Below are 16872 nucleotides of genomic sequence, written 5' to 3' on the forward strand. Positions count from 1 at the left end.
TGAATCTGTTCATTGGCAAGAACTAGCACTTTCTGAACACCTACTACATGCCAGGCACTATTCTTTTTAACATTAACTCTTCTAATGAGTAAATAACACTCAGCTGTCTCTAACCACCTCACAAATGGCAGTTGCATCACATCACCTAAGATGCTCTTGCAAAGCAGGAGACCTCACCTAGTACATGTATTATCATCTCCACAGCACCTAACACAAAGGAATTGTCAAATACAGGCCGAGGTGGGCAGCCCGGGGGGGGGCTCAGTGGTTTAGCGCCACCTTTAGCCCAGGGTGTGATCCTGGAGACCTCGGATGGAGTCCCGTGTCTGGCGCCCTGCATGGAGCCTGCTTCTCCTTCTGCCTGTGTCTCTGCCTCTCTCCCTGTGTCTCTCATGACTAAATAAATAAAATCTTAAAATATCTATATCTATATCTATATATATATTTATAGGGTCAAGTAGAGTACAGGAGAAAGCACTGGATTACAGGCCAGGATGCACACCCCAAGTGTGCTACGACTGGTTAGGGAAGCCAGGGCTACATGTCTCACTGTCCTCACCTGAAAAGACTACATTACCCGATCTGGGAGGATCCGCCCGACACTAAAATTCTACATCTGACTTTTTCATGTTATGACTTTTCTAGGGGTGCTGGGGACTGTTAAGAGAATGACTACCTCCATAGACTCTCAAAACGCAAATCCAGCACTTTTTCATGGAGAAAATAACTCGGAGAATAATTGCTATCCTCTGGCTTCCATCTTCCAACATTCCACAAGTAAAAACGTTACCCCAAAGGCCAGAACCCACAAATCCCACATTCTCCCACACTGGCGGTATGAAGGCACAGGGGTGAATTACTGCAATCTATCTGCAGCCCCAAAACAGAGCCCCACCCTAAAGGAAGAGGCCTTTCCATCACAAAACCCCATCAGTCCTGGAAGGAAACATGCACTGATAGGAATGTAAACGTCCTGATGGAGGACAAGGAGGTTCACTGGTGCAACTGGGCCATATCCAGGCCCTGCTCCCCTCTTAAAGTATTTCATTCCTCTCGACGCCCACAGGTGACCGACTACTTGCCAAGGAAGCCAGTGAGAAATCCACACACGTGAAAAATGCAAAATGCATGCATTTAAAAGTGGGGAAAAAAATACTTAACAATTGCAACAGCAGTCAGTGAGGCTCATTACACTCCTGTTTGTTCAGATTACGTGTACTGCCACTCGACGATGATCGTAAAATCTCTGAGGACACAAATGGGGTGGTAGCCTGCGCCAAAAGGACTGAAGAAAGCCACATATGATCTTCAAGAAGCATGAAGAAGGATCAGAATTAGCAGGAATTAAGGACTCTCTGAAGAGCAGCAGTCCAGTGCCCCTGCAGACATCCTGGTAGTTCTCTGCCTCCAAGCTGAGTAGACTTCAGGATCCCAGAGAGGACGGCCAAGTTCCATCCCAGATCTACGGTTTATGAAGAAGATGCCTAGGGACGCCCGGGTGGCTCAGCGGTTGAGCACTTGCCCTTGGCCCAGGGAGTGATCCTGCAGTCCCGGAATCGAGTTCCGCATCAGGCTCCCTGCGTGGAGCTTGCTTCTCTCTCTGCTTGTGTCTCTGCCTCTCTCTCTGTCTCTGATGTATAAATAAATTTAAAAAAGAAGAAGATGCCTAGACCCGGGCTCTCCTTCCACAATCTAAGCAACCCAAGCTTCTGATGAGGCTCAGCAGTCAGCCCACTTGTGAATTACAGTCAATCCTAAAGTCAATAAAGTCAAAAAAAGTCAAAAATAAAAAAATAAAAAAATAAAATAAATAAAGACAATAAAGTCATGGTTCTTGATCTTGAAACTATGGATCGACTTTGCACCGTTCCTGCCCCAGAACCCTCCATCCCAGAGCAAGTCCTGTTGTGAGAAACTTGCAGGTGGTAGAAGGGAAACAAATCAAACATGTCAAACATGTCCATGCCCCAGCACAGAAGTTCCCCAAGGATACCTGGAAATCTAGGAAACATGTATAGAACACCAGTTTTAAACCACACTCTCAAAACACAAAGTTTCGCTAATGCTTATCTAATAAGCAGGTGACAAGAATTTTGTTTTCAGTACACACCTCTGCTTCAACGGATCTAACCACACGATTTGCCTCTAACGTCAATAATAGAGAAACACAGCTTAAATCTGGGATTGGCAAACTTTTTCAGTAAAGGGCCAAATCGTAAATATTTTAGGTTTTGCGGGCCAGAGAGTTTCTGTGGCAACTACTCTTCCAGTACAGAAGCAGCCAAAGATGATGTGAATTGAAACGAGTGTGGCTACATCATGAAATATTTGACCATTTGCAAACCTCAGAGCCATTCTTAGCTCGTGGCCCTACAGAAACAGGTGGTGGGCCAGATGTGTTAGCCGACTTAGGCAGAGTTCAAGACTTCGGGACAAAAGGAAAGGAAGGAGACCATTTGCCAAGAACTCCATTCTTGCCCTACCTCACTTCCATTGTCCTTTCTTTAATAAAAGGCTATTTACAACACAATGAATTGAACAAGAGGGAAATCTCTGTCCGCTTTATTTTCTGGTTTCTGTTCCTGCTTTTTCTCAAGAAGGAATGCAAAATGTAGTGACGAGAAATCATCAGAATGAACAGAAATAAAACCTATACGCTGAAGAAAGTAAATACCTTACCTAAGAGCACTTCAGACATCTCAAATTATGTTTGTGTAGGACTTTTCTGCTACCTAATTACTGATCAGTGTATCGTTTCTTCCTATGCTAAAAGATCAAGGGAATAAACCTGGACCACTTTCAACCTCTAATTCAACTGGCAAAAAGTAAAAGATGATCTCTTTCCTATCACCTGGCTGTAGTGTTTTTCTCAGAATAAGTATATTCAACTTTTAAAAAGGAAATTTCATTATAATAGTCCTCCACTTTTTAACTTGTGCATGAATATAATACTTACCCTTGTATTTTCTGTAACATACTGCAATTCAGAATCCTAAAAATGTAAGTGCATTTTTAGGCATCCAGAGGAAGGATATATTTCAATCATAAAAAAAAAAAAAAAAAAAAAAAAAAAAAAGCTAGTTACCCTTTTGAATATTAGAACTAAGCCTTCCAATCGGTCCTCCCTAAAATGCAAAATGGGAACAAAAGTGCCAGGGGATATAAAGAATAGGCCTTTGGCTAGACTGCAGCCAAGTGATCTTCAACAGGGTTCATTTTCTCCCCCAGAGGAGACTTAGCAATGTCTGTAGACATTTGTGGTTGCTACAACCTGGCAGAAGAAGCAAGGTGTTTCTGGTTTACACCGAGCAGACACCAGGATGCTGCTAACCATTCTACAATGCTCGGGACACCCCCACACCAAAGAATTACCAAGCCCCAAATATCACTAGCTATAGGTTGTGAAGCAGCCAAAGGTACAGTATCAAAGTTTTAAGCTCAAGTGCCTCAGAGTTTATCTTTTATTTAGAAAACAGTATGTTAGATTTACAAATTCGACACAAAACATTCCCTAGATGCCAACCATGAGCTTTTCTGCATAAAAGCACAAATAACATCACGTTAAATACACTACCTCACAACAGTAAGTTACAACCTCGAGACTTGGGTCTTTCAAATCAAATGACTTACTGCCTATCAAAAGGCAAATTTAGCAATACTCAAGGGCTAGGTCTGACCTCCCTTCTGTACAATCAACCCTCAAATTTGAACCCGGACATGGTTTTAACCTTAAAATTAGTAGCTTGGCTTGAAATTTACAACTGAAACAGAAACCCATGGTAGTCAAAGCAGTCTCCCTGCTCTCCTCACCAACCTGCTAATCACAGCCACAAAAGAGAAGCAAAATCCACTTTTTGGGACTTCTTCCTCCTATCTTCACTGCCACGTGTACTGTAAAAGCTGACACTCCGGGGAGCTTGGCCACTAAGACACAAGAGGCCAAAAGCTCAGGTAAGGCCTTTACAATCCAACAACCAGAGATCCTATCCCCAAGCTGTTGAATGTTCTCATGTTCCCTAACGTTCTCTCTGGAAGAGACAGAACAACAAGGTCAAACTGAGACCACTGGGTTCAAAGCATGAAAACTCAAGCAGGGGATGAGCAGCTGCTAATGAACTACTACTACTAGGAAAAAATCTCAAAACTTATTCCAGTCTTAAGCATCTGCCTTTGGATCAGGATGTGCTCATGGGGACCTAGGTTGGGGTCAGCTCCCCCGCAGGGAGCCTGCTTCTCCCTCTGCCTGTGTCTCTGCCTCTCTCTCTGGGTCTCTCATGAATAAATAAGTCTAAAACACACACATACACAAATAAATAAATAAAACAAAGAACAAACCTATTCCAGTCTGTCAAAAAAAAAAAAAAAAAAAAGCCAAAGTTTTAACAGCTATCACAAAAAACAAAAGCTAACTCAAAGTAACAATAAAAAAGTGGTAATTTTAGCCAATTTGCCCACGGCCTAGATATCCCTTAATGCTAATTAATGAGTCAGAGAGAAAAGGCCCTTCAGATAAATAGGACTGCAACATCTCCCAAACAGAAGTATTTGTTTAAGCCCTGAGAGCCATGCTGATCTGGGAACAATAAATTCAATCCAATTTAAAAAATAATAAACTTAAGCCTTCAGACTAGATGCATTCTTGCTGCAGTTGGTGGCTAGGAAGTGAGCTTGGGTCTTAGTAAAATATGCTGGTCAGGGACTCAGGGATAAAGTGGGGGTAGTGGAAACCAGCCTTTCCAGAAGCTTCCACGGTCCTGCATTCCTCCTCAGTGTCTGCTTGCCACCACTGTCGAAGTTTCATCACTTCCCAAGAGTCACAGATCTCAAACATCATATGGTCCAAAATGAAACAAACTCCCTGATACACACCTACACCAACCCCAGCAACAAGTGCTGTGGTTTAGAGAATGTACTAGAGGATGGAGAAGCGAGAGAGATCATATTTTTCTATGTATCTTAAGATTCTCAGATTGCCGAAAGCAAGAAAAAACAACAGGAAGATTAAAGGCAACTTTTATTAAACATCGACTATGGATTCTTTAAAAAGTAGTAGAAATGGGGGCACCCGGTGACAGCTGCCTTCAGCTCAGGTCATGATCCCAGGGCCGGGCTCCCTACTCAGCGGGGAGTCTGCTTCTCCCTCTTCTTCTGCCCCTCCCCCACCTGTATGTTTTCTCTTTTTCTCTAAAATAAATAAATTAAATCTTTTAAAAAAAAAAGTAATAGAAATGTGAAGTATTTAAGAATATTTTTATATGTGTTTATTCACAATAAAAGTTAAAATCCAAAAGGCCTGGGTGGCACAGTGCACTAAGCATCAGTCTCTTGATTTTGACGCAGTGATCTCGGGGTTTTAAGATCAAACCCAGTGTCAGGCTCTGCACCGGATATGGAGCCTGCTTAAGACTCTCTAATTCTCTCTGCCCCTCCCTGCCTCTGGGGAAAAAAAAAAAAAATCCCAAATGTCTCCACATTCCAAAGTCTTTTAATCAAATATCTTCAAGAGTTCTCACTATCTTGCTTGATAATTGTTATCCGGGCTAAGATGAAGCCTGAACTAGACTTTCACATTTTCTATCAAAGTTCCAATCTCTGAAGCCACTTCCAAGAGTTAATAATAATCCCTATGGTCATAGTCTACGCTAAATATTTACAAATTGATCACTTGTTATATAAAACCCAATATACTGTCATTCTCCAGATCCAATAAGACATCAGACATCTATTACAACATACAGAGTAAGCAACTTGTGAAATCTGCTTGTAAGAAGTGATGAATTTCAGGACCTTAATGTCTTTCTTTTCTTTTCATCTACTTGAATTCTTACATCACCTCAAAGCATCTTCAGGGAATGAGGCCCTGGTCAGCCTCTCAACTGCAGTGTAATTTTTATTAATTTTTCTAGCTGAGATTATTAACCCTCAAGTATACACAGAAGCTAATAACAGACAAGCCTACCTGTTGCCTCCAAGCCTCACCGGAATTCCTCCCTGGAACAAAGGGTAAAGCTTTCCAAAGACTATGTCAGAGGTAGGCTGTTCCTCCGGGGTGGGAGAAACCAGAGAACCCAGAGTTGGGCCTACTGCCATCCGAGAGTCTGGCCAAGCGGTGAAAAACAGAGTTGGAGGAGGAAAGGAAAAGAATGAAACCCAGAATAACAGCAAATAGATTGCTCTCAAACTAGGATGGTTTTAAAACATAACTTGCTTTAAAAAAAAAAAAAAACATTATCTTGCTTACTAAATAGACCATATACATCACTGAAGGTTCCACATTGACTTAATGAAACCAAAATCCTAAATCCTAAACTGAAATTCTGCAGAAATCAATCCCTTTCTAGATAAATCATTCTACTAGACACCAAAAGTAATATATAGTGATGGACTGGCTTGCTTCAAATTCACCAAAGAAATGTAATACATTATTGCAAGCTAGTTTTGTAATGTGTGGTGTTCTCATCAAATTAAGGTTTACATGGGATTTAGAAGTAGTGAGAAAATAAAAATCAACTCAAAAGCCTGGATGCTGTGCTGCATAATGGTTTTCATTACAATGTTTAGCTCTAAAGAGAGCAACAAGACGTTCTGGGAGGGGTATAAATCTCAAATGTTAAACGTTTCAGAAAAAGGAGCACATTTGTTAGAGCTTCATAATTTAACTTCCTTAAAAAAAAATTTTTTTTTTTAAAGTCATATGCTGAGGAACCACAGAGCAACATGCTCTATCTTCTACATCAGATCTTTTCTGCAGGCCAACTGGGACCTAAAAAGTAGGCAAGGAATTATTAGTATAGCATAGTGGCTGAAAGCCTAGACTCCAAAGGCCACCTGTTCAACTCTCAGCTCTTAGTAGTGGGACTTTGGGCAAGTTAAAAATATATATATATATATTTGTGCCTTGGTTTCCCCAACTACCAGATGGTGGGGATAGAGTTTGTCCTGTATGACACATAGGTTGCTGTCCGGCATAGGAGTTAGGCTTACAGAGTGTTTACTCTGTCCCATCTGTTTGGGGATTCAGTGTCTCTCCAAAACTCTATCAGCAAAAAAAGTGCTTTCTTCCTGAACCGAAAATGCAGCCCTGAAAAACCTGACAGTGGCCACCTTAATTAAGCATAAAAAAGCTCCACCTTCCAAATCCTCTCCCCTCGCCCACAAACCAGAATACAGACCAGAGCCTGCTCTTCCAGCAGCCACTGTCACTTTCCATCAACTGCATTCAGCTCTATGCAGAACTTAAGCCCCTCGAGGAGGACCAAGGCTGGATATTAAAATATTGGAATTAACTTTGCCTACGATTTCCCAGTAACTGAATGAGTCACTCACGTCTTTAGTAACAGTAAAATGTCAAGGTTGCCAGAGAACCCCAGCCCCAGATGTTTGCATAAATCATTTCCAAGTGATCATCACACCAGAGCCAAAGGACATTATTTAAAATAAGCTAACGGCTTAAGTAAAATAGATCAGCTTTTTTTTTCTTGTAATGAAGAAAATTCTGAAAATGTGATGGGGTGGGGGGGGGGGGCAGAGGATCATAGCAAGTTGAGCCACCAAATTATACAACCTATTAATTAGCAGGGCTTAGCATTCCTTTGGGTATGGCTTCCGAGGGCGGTTACCCCATTTTTAACTTGCATTCCCTCTCAGTAACAAGCACTGGGCAAACTCCATAAAGTGAAGCCTTAAAAACATCCCACGGTGCTTACCTCACTGTAGCTTCTGTATCATACTAATAGAGAAGAAAAAGCTTTTAACAATGTTGAGACATGTTTACAACAACATCTGTAATACTTTCCACCTGCGAGGTACTTTGAGGGCTCCGGAGGGACCACCGGCATCCACCATGAGGTCATTTTTCACTTTCAGAGAACTCTGACACAGTTTAGGAGTTTAGTTTGCGTTAAACTGCAGCCTTGTGCCCTCGCACATCACGACAGCAAATGGCAAGGAGGCTCTCTGGTCGCTCACACTGCCACCAAAAAAAAAAAAAAGAAAGAAAGACCCAGGCAACTTGTGCCGGTAAGTCTGGATCAAGTGGTGAGATGGAGCCGGTCTGGAGTCCTGCAGGTCCATTCACCCCGGAGGGTGATCGCAGGGCACCCAGTTTTACGAGGAGAGCACAGGTCACGATGGGTCAAGGCCCTGACAGCGCATCCTTGCAGACAGAACCGGTGCCTGCCTGCTTATTTTGAGCAACTTCGTGTACAGCAGAGACCTCGGCGGGGGTTCCGCGAGCAGGGAGCGCGCGCCCCAGGGCGCAGGCCGAGCGCCCCGCAGCTTCGGGCCGGGGTATGGCAGCGCCCCGGCAGCGGGCCCCCGGCGGCCGCACAGCAGCCCCGGGCAGCGGCCCCGACCCCGGCCCCGGCCCCGGCCCCCGGCCCCAGCCCCAGCCCGGGCTCTGCCGCGGGGAATAAACTTTGCTTCCTCCTCCAGACCGTGGAGAGAGAGGCGCCGAGGGGCCGACGGGGGTGTGCGGGACCCCCTTTCCGCGGCCGCCCCCGGGGTGGGGGGGGTCCGGCAGGTGCGCGCCGCCACCCCACGGGCCCCGGGGCCACCGCCCCTGGGTAGGAGGAGGTGGAGGGGGGCGGAGGAGGAGGGGGGAGGACAGGGGAGGAGGAGGAGAAGGAGGGAGGGGAGGAGGAGGGAGAGGAGGAGGACGAGGAGGAGGAGGGGGGAGGACAGGGGAGGAGGGGGAGGAGGAGGGAGGGAAGGAGGAGGGAGGGGAGGAGGAGGGAGAGGAGGAGAACGAGGAGGGAGAGGGGGAGGAAGGAAGGGGGCTGGAGAAGGGGGACAGGGAGGGAGAGGGGGGTTGGAGGAGGGGGAGGAGGAAGAGGAGGCAGGGGGGTTGGAGGAGGAGGAGGAGGGTTGGAGGAGGGGGGAGGAAGAGCAGGACGGGGGAGGAGGACGGCGAGAGAGGAGGAGGGGGTAGGGGAGGAGGGGGAGGAGGACGAGGAGGGGAGGAGACCTTGGAGGGAGGAGGACGGGGAGGACGGAGAGGAGAGGGCTCCCCGGGGGGCGGCCCCCGTCGTCCGGGCGCAGCGGCCGTGGGAGGCGGCGGCTCGGGCCCCCCTCCGCGCCCCAGGTCGAGCTCTCCGGGCCGGGGCCAGGGCCGGGGCCGGGGCCGGGGCGGGGGCGCGGGGGCGGCGGGTCCGGGGCTCACCTGCGGGAAGGAGCCCTCGCGGCGCGGGCCCTTGGGGTAGTCCAGGTGACCGCGGTCCAGCATCAGGTAGAGCGAGAAGATCACCACGCAGAAGATCGCGCTGCCGAACACGGTGAACTGGCGGCTCAACTTCATGGTTCCTCGATGGACGCGGGGCCCGGGCGCCGTCCTGCGCCCCGGCGGGTGCGGCGGCGGGTGCGGGTGCGGGTGCGGCTGCGGGTGCGGCTGCGGGCGCCGGTACCGGCGCGGGCGCGGGTGCGGGTGCGGCTCCCCGCGCTCGGCCGGGCGGCCCTGGCTGGGCGGGACCGGCCTGCAGCCCCGCGGGGCCCCGCAAACTTGGCCCGGGGAGCGGGGAGGCCGCCGCCCGCACTTCCTGGCGCCGCCGCCCGGGCCGGGGCGGCAGGAAAAGTTTTCGGGCGGAGGGCGGGCGGGTCCCCGGCCCGCGGCGGGGCCCGGGCGGGGGCGGCGGGGGCGGCGGGGGCGGGAGCGGCCGGGACGCGCAACTTAGCGCCGGGACGGCCCGCCCAGGCCCGGCCGGGGTGCGCCGGGGTGCGCCGGGCTGTGCCGGGCTGTGCCGGGCTGCGCCGGGGCGCGGGGACCTGCGGCTCCGGCGGGACTGCGCCCCGCGCCCGCCCCCCGGCGCCCCTGCTCTCCCGCCGGGACCGGCTGCGCGGGGAGGGCGCAGGGGGCGGCGGCGGCGAGCGGCGGAGCAGCGCCCCCGGAGCCGAGCCGAGCCGAGCCCAGCCCGCTTCCCGCCCCGCACGCGCGGAGATGGCGGCGGCCGCCGCGGAAGGAAGCGCCGCGTCCCCGGCTCCCGCCCTCCGCCCTCCGCCCGCCGCGCAGGAGGAAGCAGCCGCGCCGAGGCGGCTGCCGGGTCAATGGGCGCCCGCAGCCCCGCAGCCGAGCAGGCGGCTGGCCCCGCCCCCGGCCGACGCGTCGGCCGGGGGCGGGGCCTGCGGCGGCCAATCACGGCGCGCCGCTCCTAGGCCCCGCCCCCGGCGCCCCGGCGGGGAGCAGACCTCGGACGGCTTTTGTGCGGCGGCGGCGGCGGCGGCCCCGGGGAGGGAGGGGCGTGGGGGATGGGGATGGGGGATGGGGCGGGCCTTCTCCCGCTTCCTTCCCTCCGCCCCGGGCCTGGCGCGCCTGCAGCGGCCTCAGCGGCACCACCGGAGCGCGCGCTCGCGTGCAGTCAGACCCGCCCGCGCTGCCTCCGCGGACCTCCCCACGGCCGCGGCCCCCCCGCACCGGGCTGCCCGCCCTTCTTGACTGCGCCGAGCAAATGCAGCTGGGCCCGCTCGAGTAAGTCTCCCCTCGCCCGCGGCGCCGCAGCTGTGCCGGGAGAGGGCGCCGGAGAGCCGCTCCGGGAAGCCCGGCTGCGCCTGCTGCTAGCTTGCTGCTCGGCGGCCGGGCAGTGCGGGCAGGTGTGGGCAGGTGTGGGCAGGTGCACCGCGGCGAGCCCGGGCCCAGGTTTCCCTCCTCACCCCTAACGCTGCTGCTCCTGCGGCGGGAGCTCCCCCACTCCCCCGGGCTCCCCAGAGGCCAGGTTCATGGAGGTTCCCCAGGGCGGGGCTCCGCAGGTGCTGCTGGGCTGCCCTTTGCTGAGCCCCAGGGAGCCGACTCCCCAGGAGGGTCTGGGAGGGTTGGGCGGCTCCTCTTGGGGAGCTCCACACACACCCCCACCAGCCCTGGGGTTCCTTACGAGGGCAGCTCCTTAGAACCCCTGTTTGTATGTTCTCTAGGGCTGTCTTCCCCCATTCATCCTGTTAGGGTCTATAATCATGTGGCTTAAGCCTTTTTATTTCTCTTAAGCTTTACCTGTAAGTCTAAGAGGTAGCCTTGGAAAGATGGGGTTAGGAGTTTGCTTGCATTGGGTCTTTGGCTTGAGCTCAGTGCTGACCTCCTTGCCAAAGGGCGATGAGGCCCAGGCGATTCGTGGCACACAGGCCATTGCCAATTAATCAATTGCCTGTGGCTGATTGTGATCAAGGACCAAATGAAGCATGTGCCTTGCGGGGGCCGAGTGGCAGCCACATTTGACTGTCAACGGCTGTAAGGCAACTCTAAGGACTGCGGCTTGAGATGAGATAGATTCTTCCGAGTTCCTTTGAGTACCTACAAAGAGAAACAAGCACAGACCAACGTGGTGGCATGAAAACCGGAGAGCTTCTGTGACAATTCTAAAAGAGACTCCTATGCACTGCAGATAAAACAACAACAACAACAACAGAGGTCTTTCTGAAGATCAAACACGAAATTTTGATTTTTTTTTTTTGAGTCACTGAATTACAACTTGAATTCACAGATGTGCCAGGTTTCTTGTGAAAAAGTTCAGGCACTGATGATTCAATAATAGGACTTCAAAAGTCAGGATGGGTTGCACCCAGATGAAACTGGTGATCCTGAACCTTTAAGTCACCCTGGGCCTCTCGGCGATGGGAGCACACTGCCCTCCAGTGTCTGAGGAGGTGGGCTTCCTCTGCTTGAAGACTTGTGACAATCCCCACCCCACCCCCGGGGGGGCAGTGCCTTGAGAGGGAATTCACATTCTCTTCAAAACCCAGCACAATCACCCTCTGTTACCACCATACTCTTTTTTTTTTTTTGGTTAAGATTTTATTTATTTATTCATGAGAGACACAGGCAGAGGGAGAAGCAGGGAGCCCAATGTGGAACTCAACCCCAGAACCCCAGGATCACGCCCTGGGCTGAAGACAGATGCCCAGCCGCTGAGCCACCCGGGCTGCCTGCCACCATACTTTTAACAAGGGTCAGACCTCCGCGTGCTTCTGGGGGATAGGAGCAGACTGGGATGAAGGAAGAACTATTTACACACCAAAACTGATACACAGAAGAAATAACTTACGTACTTTGTTAATAGGGAGGCAGAAACCTGGAGAACACAAGCGGCAGTGGCTTCTAAGGGTGTTAGGCCACAGGAGGATGGAGTAGAACGCTACAATGAGCCAAATTTTTTGTTACGGTGTTAATTGTATGTTTTAGCTTGTGCAGCTAGTGGTGGTTCTAATAGCTTACCTGGTTGATTGATGGAAACTTGGACCCGGTTTGTGATGTTGAGGTACCCAAGCTTCCCAGACATGTGGAACAAGGAATCCAAAGATTTGGGGAAATGTTATACTTGATGTGCCATATACTACCTGCTTACCTATCCTCAAATGCATTCCGTCAAAGGCTCAGAGACATTCCCTTCATTGGAAAAACTGAGAAATAAATTAGTGAGAGGAAGACCTGCATCTTTGAAATCTCTGTGGATGTTCCCCTGTGTAGGCCATGTATGTCTATAGAGGATGCCCCCACTGGGATGGGCTTCCAGATGTCACTGGAGATGACGGGACCTGAGAATAGCAGAGGACAGGCAGTACTTAGGCACCAAATGTGACGTGGGAATATTTGCCTTAAAGGGCAGCAAGGGTGTACAGGCAATCCGATGGCCTAGCCCACAGAAGTCCCTAGGAACAAGTACATAGCCAACCTAATAGAGTATTGCTTGATATTTATAATAGCAAAAGCTCTAAGTCAGGCAGGTAAAACCTAACTTGAGTCAACAGAGTGGACAATCACAGCCTTTCACTCGGTTTTTAGTTCACAGACCCCGAGCCCCTTGATTGAAGGAGAGTCTCCTTCAGGAAGGACCTTGCACCATTGCTATGATACACGTTGTAAATGTTTGTCCAAGCCTCACCCAAAGAGCTGTGCCACCAGTTACTAGAGTGACAGTACGCGGGAGAAAAGGAAATAAGCAGATCTCTTGAAGTTTACTAGACCCTGGATCTGAACTGATGGGAATCCCTAAGAATATAAAACACCACTTTTATGCTACAACCAAAGTTGGAGTTTATCTTGGTCAGTAGTTAGATGAGGCCTTAGCTCATGTCCAAGTCAAAGTCTGTCCTGTTATTTCATTTGATCCACACACCAACTTACTGGTTATTTACTCGGTTCTAAAACTGACAATATCAACACATTAGCTTTTTAACCCATGAAGTGAGGACCATTATGGCAGAAGGAGCTAAGTGGGATGCTCCTGGCACTTTTACTGTCTTCCAAGATCATAAACCAGAAATAATACCACAAGAAAAGACCTGAAAGAAGTAGGGATGGTGATAGTATCACATTCCCATCTCACTCACCAGTTTGGCCAGAGCAAAAGTCATGGATCTTTAAAAAGTGGATTCCTATGAACTTAACCAGGAGGTAATTCCAATTGTGGCTGTCTGGCTGTCCCAGGTGCAGTATTTTTACTGGAATAAATCAACATAGCACCTGGTGCTTAGTATATAGCTACCAAGTTAGCGAATACAATCTTCTCCACACTTATCTATAAAAACCAGCCAAAGCAGTTGGCCATTAGCTACCAAAGCCAATGATACTCCTTCACAGCGTTACCTCAGGGCCACATCAGTTCTCCTTGATACAGTCTACAGAAATGGTGATTGTCTTGACGTTCCACAAAACATCACACTGGTTCATTTTGGTTGTTCGTAATGACACCATTATGCTAATTAACCTGATGAACTGGAAGCAGCAGGTATTTCAGATGCCTTGGTAAGATATCTTTGAACTAGAGGGCAGGAGAACGTAATCACGAGTATGAGATAATAACTCTAAAGTGGTCTTGGCAGGTCCCACACCTTTAGGGTGGGATAAGTTCTAGGATGGTACAAGCTATAAAGCAAAACAAAAACACTGAGGGATGGATCCAAGCAAATGGTGAGATTAGAAATGATGAGGTTTGGGAAAAAGGATAACGTGATTGCTGCAGAGACTGGTCATATGGCTTTGGAAGGAAATGAACAGCTCAGCTGGTGGGAGAGGACTACCCTAAACCCTGGGAAGTCAGAGGCTGGGGAAGGAATCATTAGACCTCTCCTGGCTCTCACATGATGCCTTTGTGATCTTGAATACCCATTCTTTACCTAAATCCTAGACTCTTAGATGTTAGGACTTAGATCCTTAGTGTTTAGACCTTAAACTAAGGACTGTTGGCCTTTCAGGTAGATGACCTCCACTTGAGATGACAGAATGAGATGAATTTTCTGGACATTAATGCGGGTCCTCCTCCCCCCACCCCCACCCCAGCCTGGCTTTATTGTCAGTCCCTTGTGGTCTCTCCCTATCATCTAAGAAAAAAAAAATTCTCTTGTACGCTTTTTCCAAACCCAGAGGCACTGCTGAATTTAACTGCTGCATCTGTCATTGCCTCCTGACCCTACTGACAAAAACTTAACAGCTTTTCCTTTGGACACTGAAGAATTACACCTTGACCCCAATGTCAGCAAAATGCCATTGCTTAAGTCACTATAAACATATTAGCAGAATCTAGTTCAACTGGAATAGTCTATACCACAAGGGCTGGGCTGGTTGGCTCTCCTAGCCAGATCGTTGTCTCCAGAAGCAGCACTGCAGCCTGTTCGCAGGAAATTATTTAGCTCCAATCAGAGAGTCTGTCCACCACAAGGGACACAAATTGACCCACCTTTGTTGTAACAAATGACACTTACACTCCTAATATAATTTATGCCCCCTGTAGGGTACTCGTGTGGACGTCAGACCTCTACTTGCCTGACAAACATAAACCAGTATAAAATCTCTAATGCAAGTGATTATAGGCAATCATGTTGCCCTGGACTTCCTACTGGCTGGTCAAGGGAGAGTCAAATGCCAACACCTATTACTGCACTTAGATTAATGAATCAGGAAAGGTAGAAAGAAAGCAGAGTGACTTTCTCAGGTCAATCTCAACAACACCTGAGATGTACTTAACTGGCTTGGCTCTGGATGGGGAGCCCTTTTGCAATTAATCCTTTGAATTAGCCTAACCATTTGGCTTAGGAGTCCTAGTCCTGGTCACTTTGATCTGCTGTGGTGTAAGATGAATGGAAAGCATTTGGTCCAAGCCCCTACAATCAATGAATACAATTAATTCGGTAATCTCATGGGTGGCCTGAACTCCTGAAAATAATTCTTACTTCAATACATGAAAGTTCAGGGGTAGAGTTATTGGGAAACAGCCCTACCAGCACATGACCGTCCATGTCTTTGCATGAGCCAGACAGGCATATCGGATCAATCTGGGTGGAATGCTCTGAAATTCCTCTGTGACCAAGAGGAGATAAGCTTCTTGTGGGCAGCAGAGTTATATGAAGCCATTTCTCATCGAGCTCCCTAGTTTCAGTAGAGCATAGCCCTTTCCGTCTTACTCTGCTCCACTTCAACTATAGCTTCACGCTTCTGGGTAAGCCAAAAAACTGCCACGCTATGGTTTAGATGGCTTCACAGGAACAGATCAACTCATCACTCCTGTCTTTGTCATCAGTTCCTTCCAGTTGAGTATCATCCTGTGGGACCAGAGACGTGGGGAGGTGACACCATGTTGATATTATTTTTGCTGTATAAGTACCAAATCGCCTGAATCCAGTTGAGCCTATTACCATCTTACTGGCTGTACCTCTGGAGGTCTGGCAGGCCAACCTAGTAGCCTCAGTAGTGATCCCTGTGGCCCTGCTAGCTACAGTACTGCTGCTTCGGAGCTGTTCAACCACTCATTGGAAGGGTCATATTTTCCTAACCTGAAGCATGAGGAAAGCCATTCTAATGTAGGGGAAAATACTCATGCAGAAAAACAGGGTGAGCAGAAGCAAGACTTTGACATATTGGGGCGACCAAAGCCTATAGGGTTGGAGCAAATGGAGAGAGAGGTTGAAGACACGGGAAAAAGAAGAGTTAAGTGAAGGATCAAGGTGGTGAAGAAGGTACAGTGATAGGGACCAATAGCTCTGGAGGAGAGAAGCACTCTGGACAGGAGGAAGAGCCCCCCTGCCACCGCCCCAAGGCCAACAAAGTCAGCTCCTCCCTGTCCTTTCCTATCACAGAGCTCCTATGTCTCCTGGCCTCTTACCAGGTCTCTTAACTAATCTTGTCCTACTGTCACTGCTTACCCAGTGCTCTAGGTTTGTGAAAATATCCATCACACGTTCTTGCCTAAAATCTGCCAATAGTTTCCTAGCACTTTCAGATCTAATTCTAATCACATCAGTATGAACCCTAAGTTTTTCTGAGTTCTGACCTCTGTCTTTCTATCCAGCCTATCCTCCCACCCACCCTCTTTCACACACAGTCGCTATGCTAGTCATGCTGAACAACCTGCTTTCTCCCTGTTGAACCAAGAGGACAGGGCCGCTAGGTGTGTTTGTACAGACCATATGTAGAACAGCTCTGAGAGGTGCTGTATGTACCGCTGATGTTGTCAGTACGTGTAGTTATTAGAATTATCTTCTGGAAGATGGCAGTACAGTATCTAATTCTACTGAAATTAGTATAATAGGACAATTTCATGGTATATGGAAATAAAGTACCTGGAGAAAGGGCTCAGTTTTACAAAAAACTTGAACAAAGGTGCACCTCAGATCCTTGGCACAATTCTTTATGTCTAGAATGCCATTAGCAGCCCTGTCCACCAGCATACTCCTATTCATTCTGCACAAAGAAGCTCAAACACTCTCTGTCTCTACAAATATTACCAGGTATTTGTTATAACTATTTACTTCATGATCTGGAAGTATTTGTGTTCTTATCCCTGCTCTGAAATGTCTAGTGTAGTGGGGTGGGTTTTTTGTTTTTGTTTTTGTTTTTTTTAAGATTTTATTTATTTATTTTAGAGAGAGTGTGTGCGACAAAGGGTAGGGGTAGAGGGA

The 16872-nt window shown here is 48.8% G+C and overlaps 2 protein-coding genes across 2 annotated transcripts in view; one reads left to right on the forward strand and one right to left on the reverse strand.

The window, feature by feature from the left end:
• Positions 1-9445, reverse strand: part of MAN2A1 (mannosidase alpha class 2A member 1) — a 159637-nt gene extending 150192 nt beyond the window's left edge. Inside the window, exon 1 of the mRNA XM_025992803.2 lies at positions 9161-9445. Within this exon, the coding sequence (XP_025848588.1) occupies positions 9161-9295 (135 nt within the window). The 5' untranslated portion in view covers positions 9296-9445. The remainder of the gene's footprint in view (positions 1-9160) is intronic.
• Positions 1-16872, forward strand: part of LOC112915445 (uncharacterized) — a 38688-nt gene that overhangs the window by 6916 nt on the left and 14900 nt on the right. The window contains exons 5-6 of the mRNA XM_072735165.1: positions 5907-6003; positions 9040-10459. Coding sequence (XP_072591266.1) covers positions 5907-6003; positions 9040-10426 — 1484 coding nt within the window. The 3' untranslated portion in view covers positions 10427-10459. The remainder of the gene's footprint in view (positions 1-5906; positions 6004-9039; positions 10460-16872) is intronic.

This window comes from Vulpes vulpes, chromosome 14, assembly GCF_048418805.1.
Source record: "Vulpes vulpes isolate BD-2025 chromosome 14, VulVul3, whole genome shotgun sequence".
Classification (NCBI taxonomy): Eukaryota; Metazoa; Chordata; class Mammalia; order Carnivora; family Canidae; genus Vulpes; species Vulpes vulpes.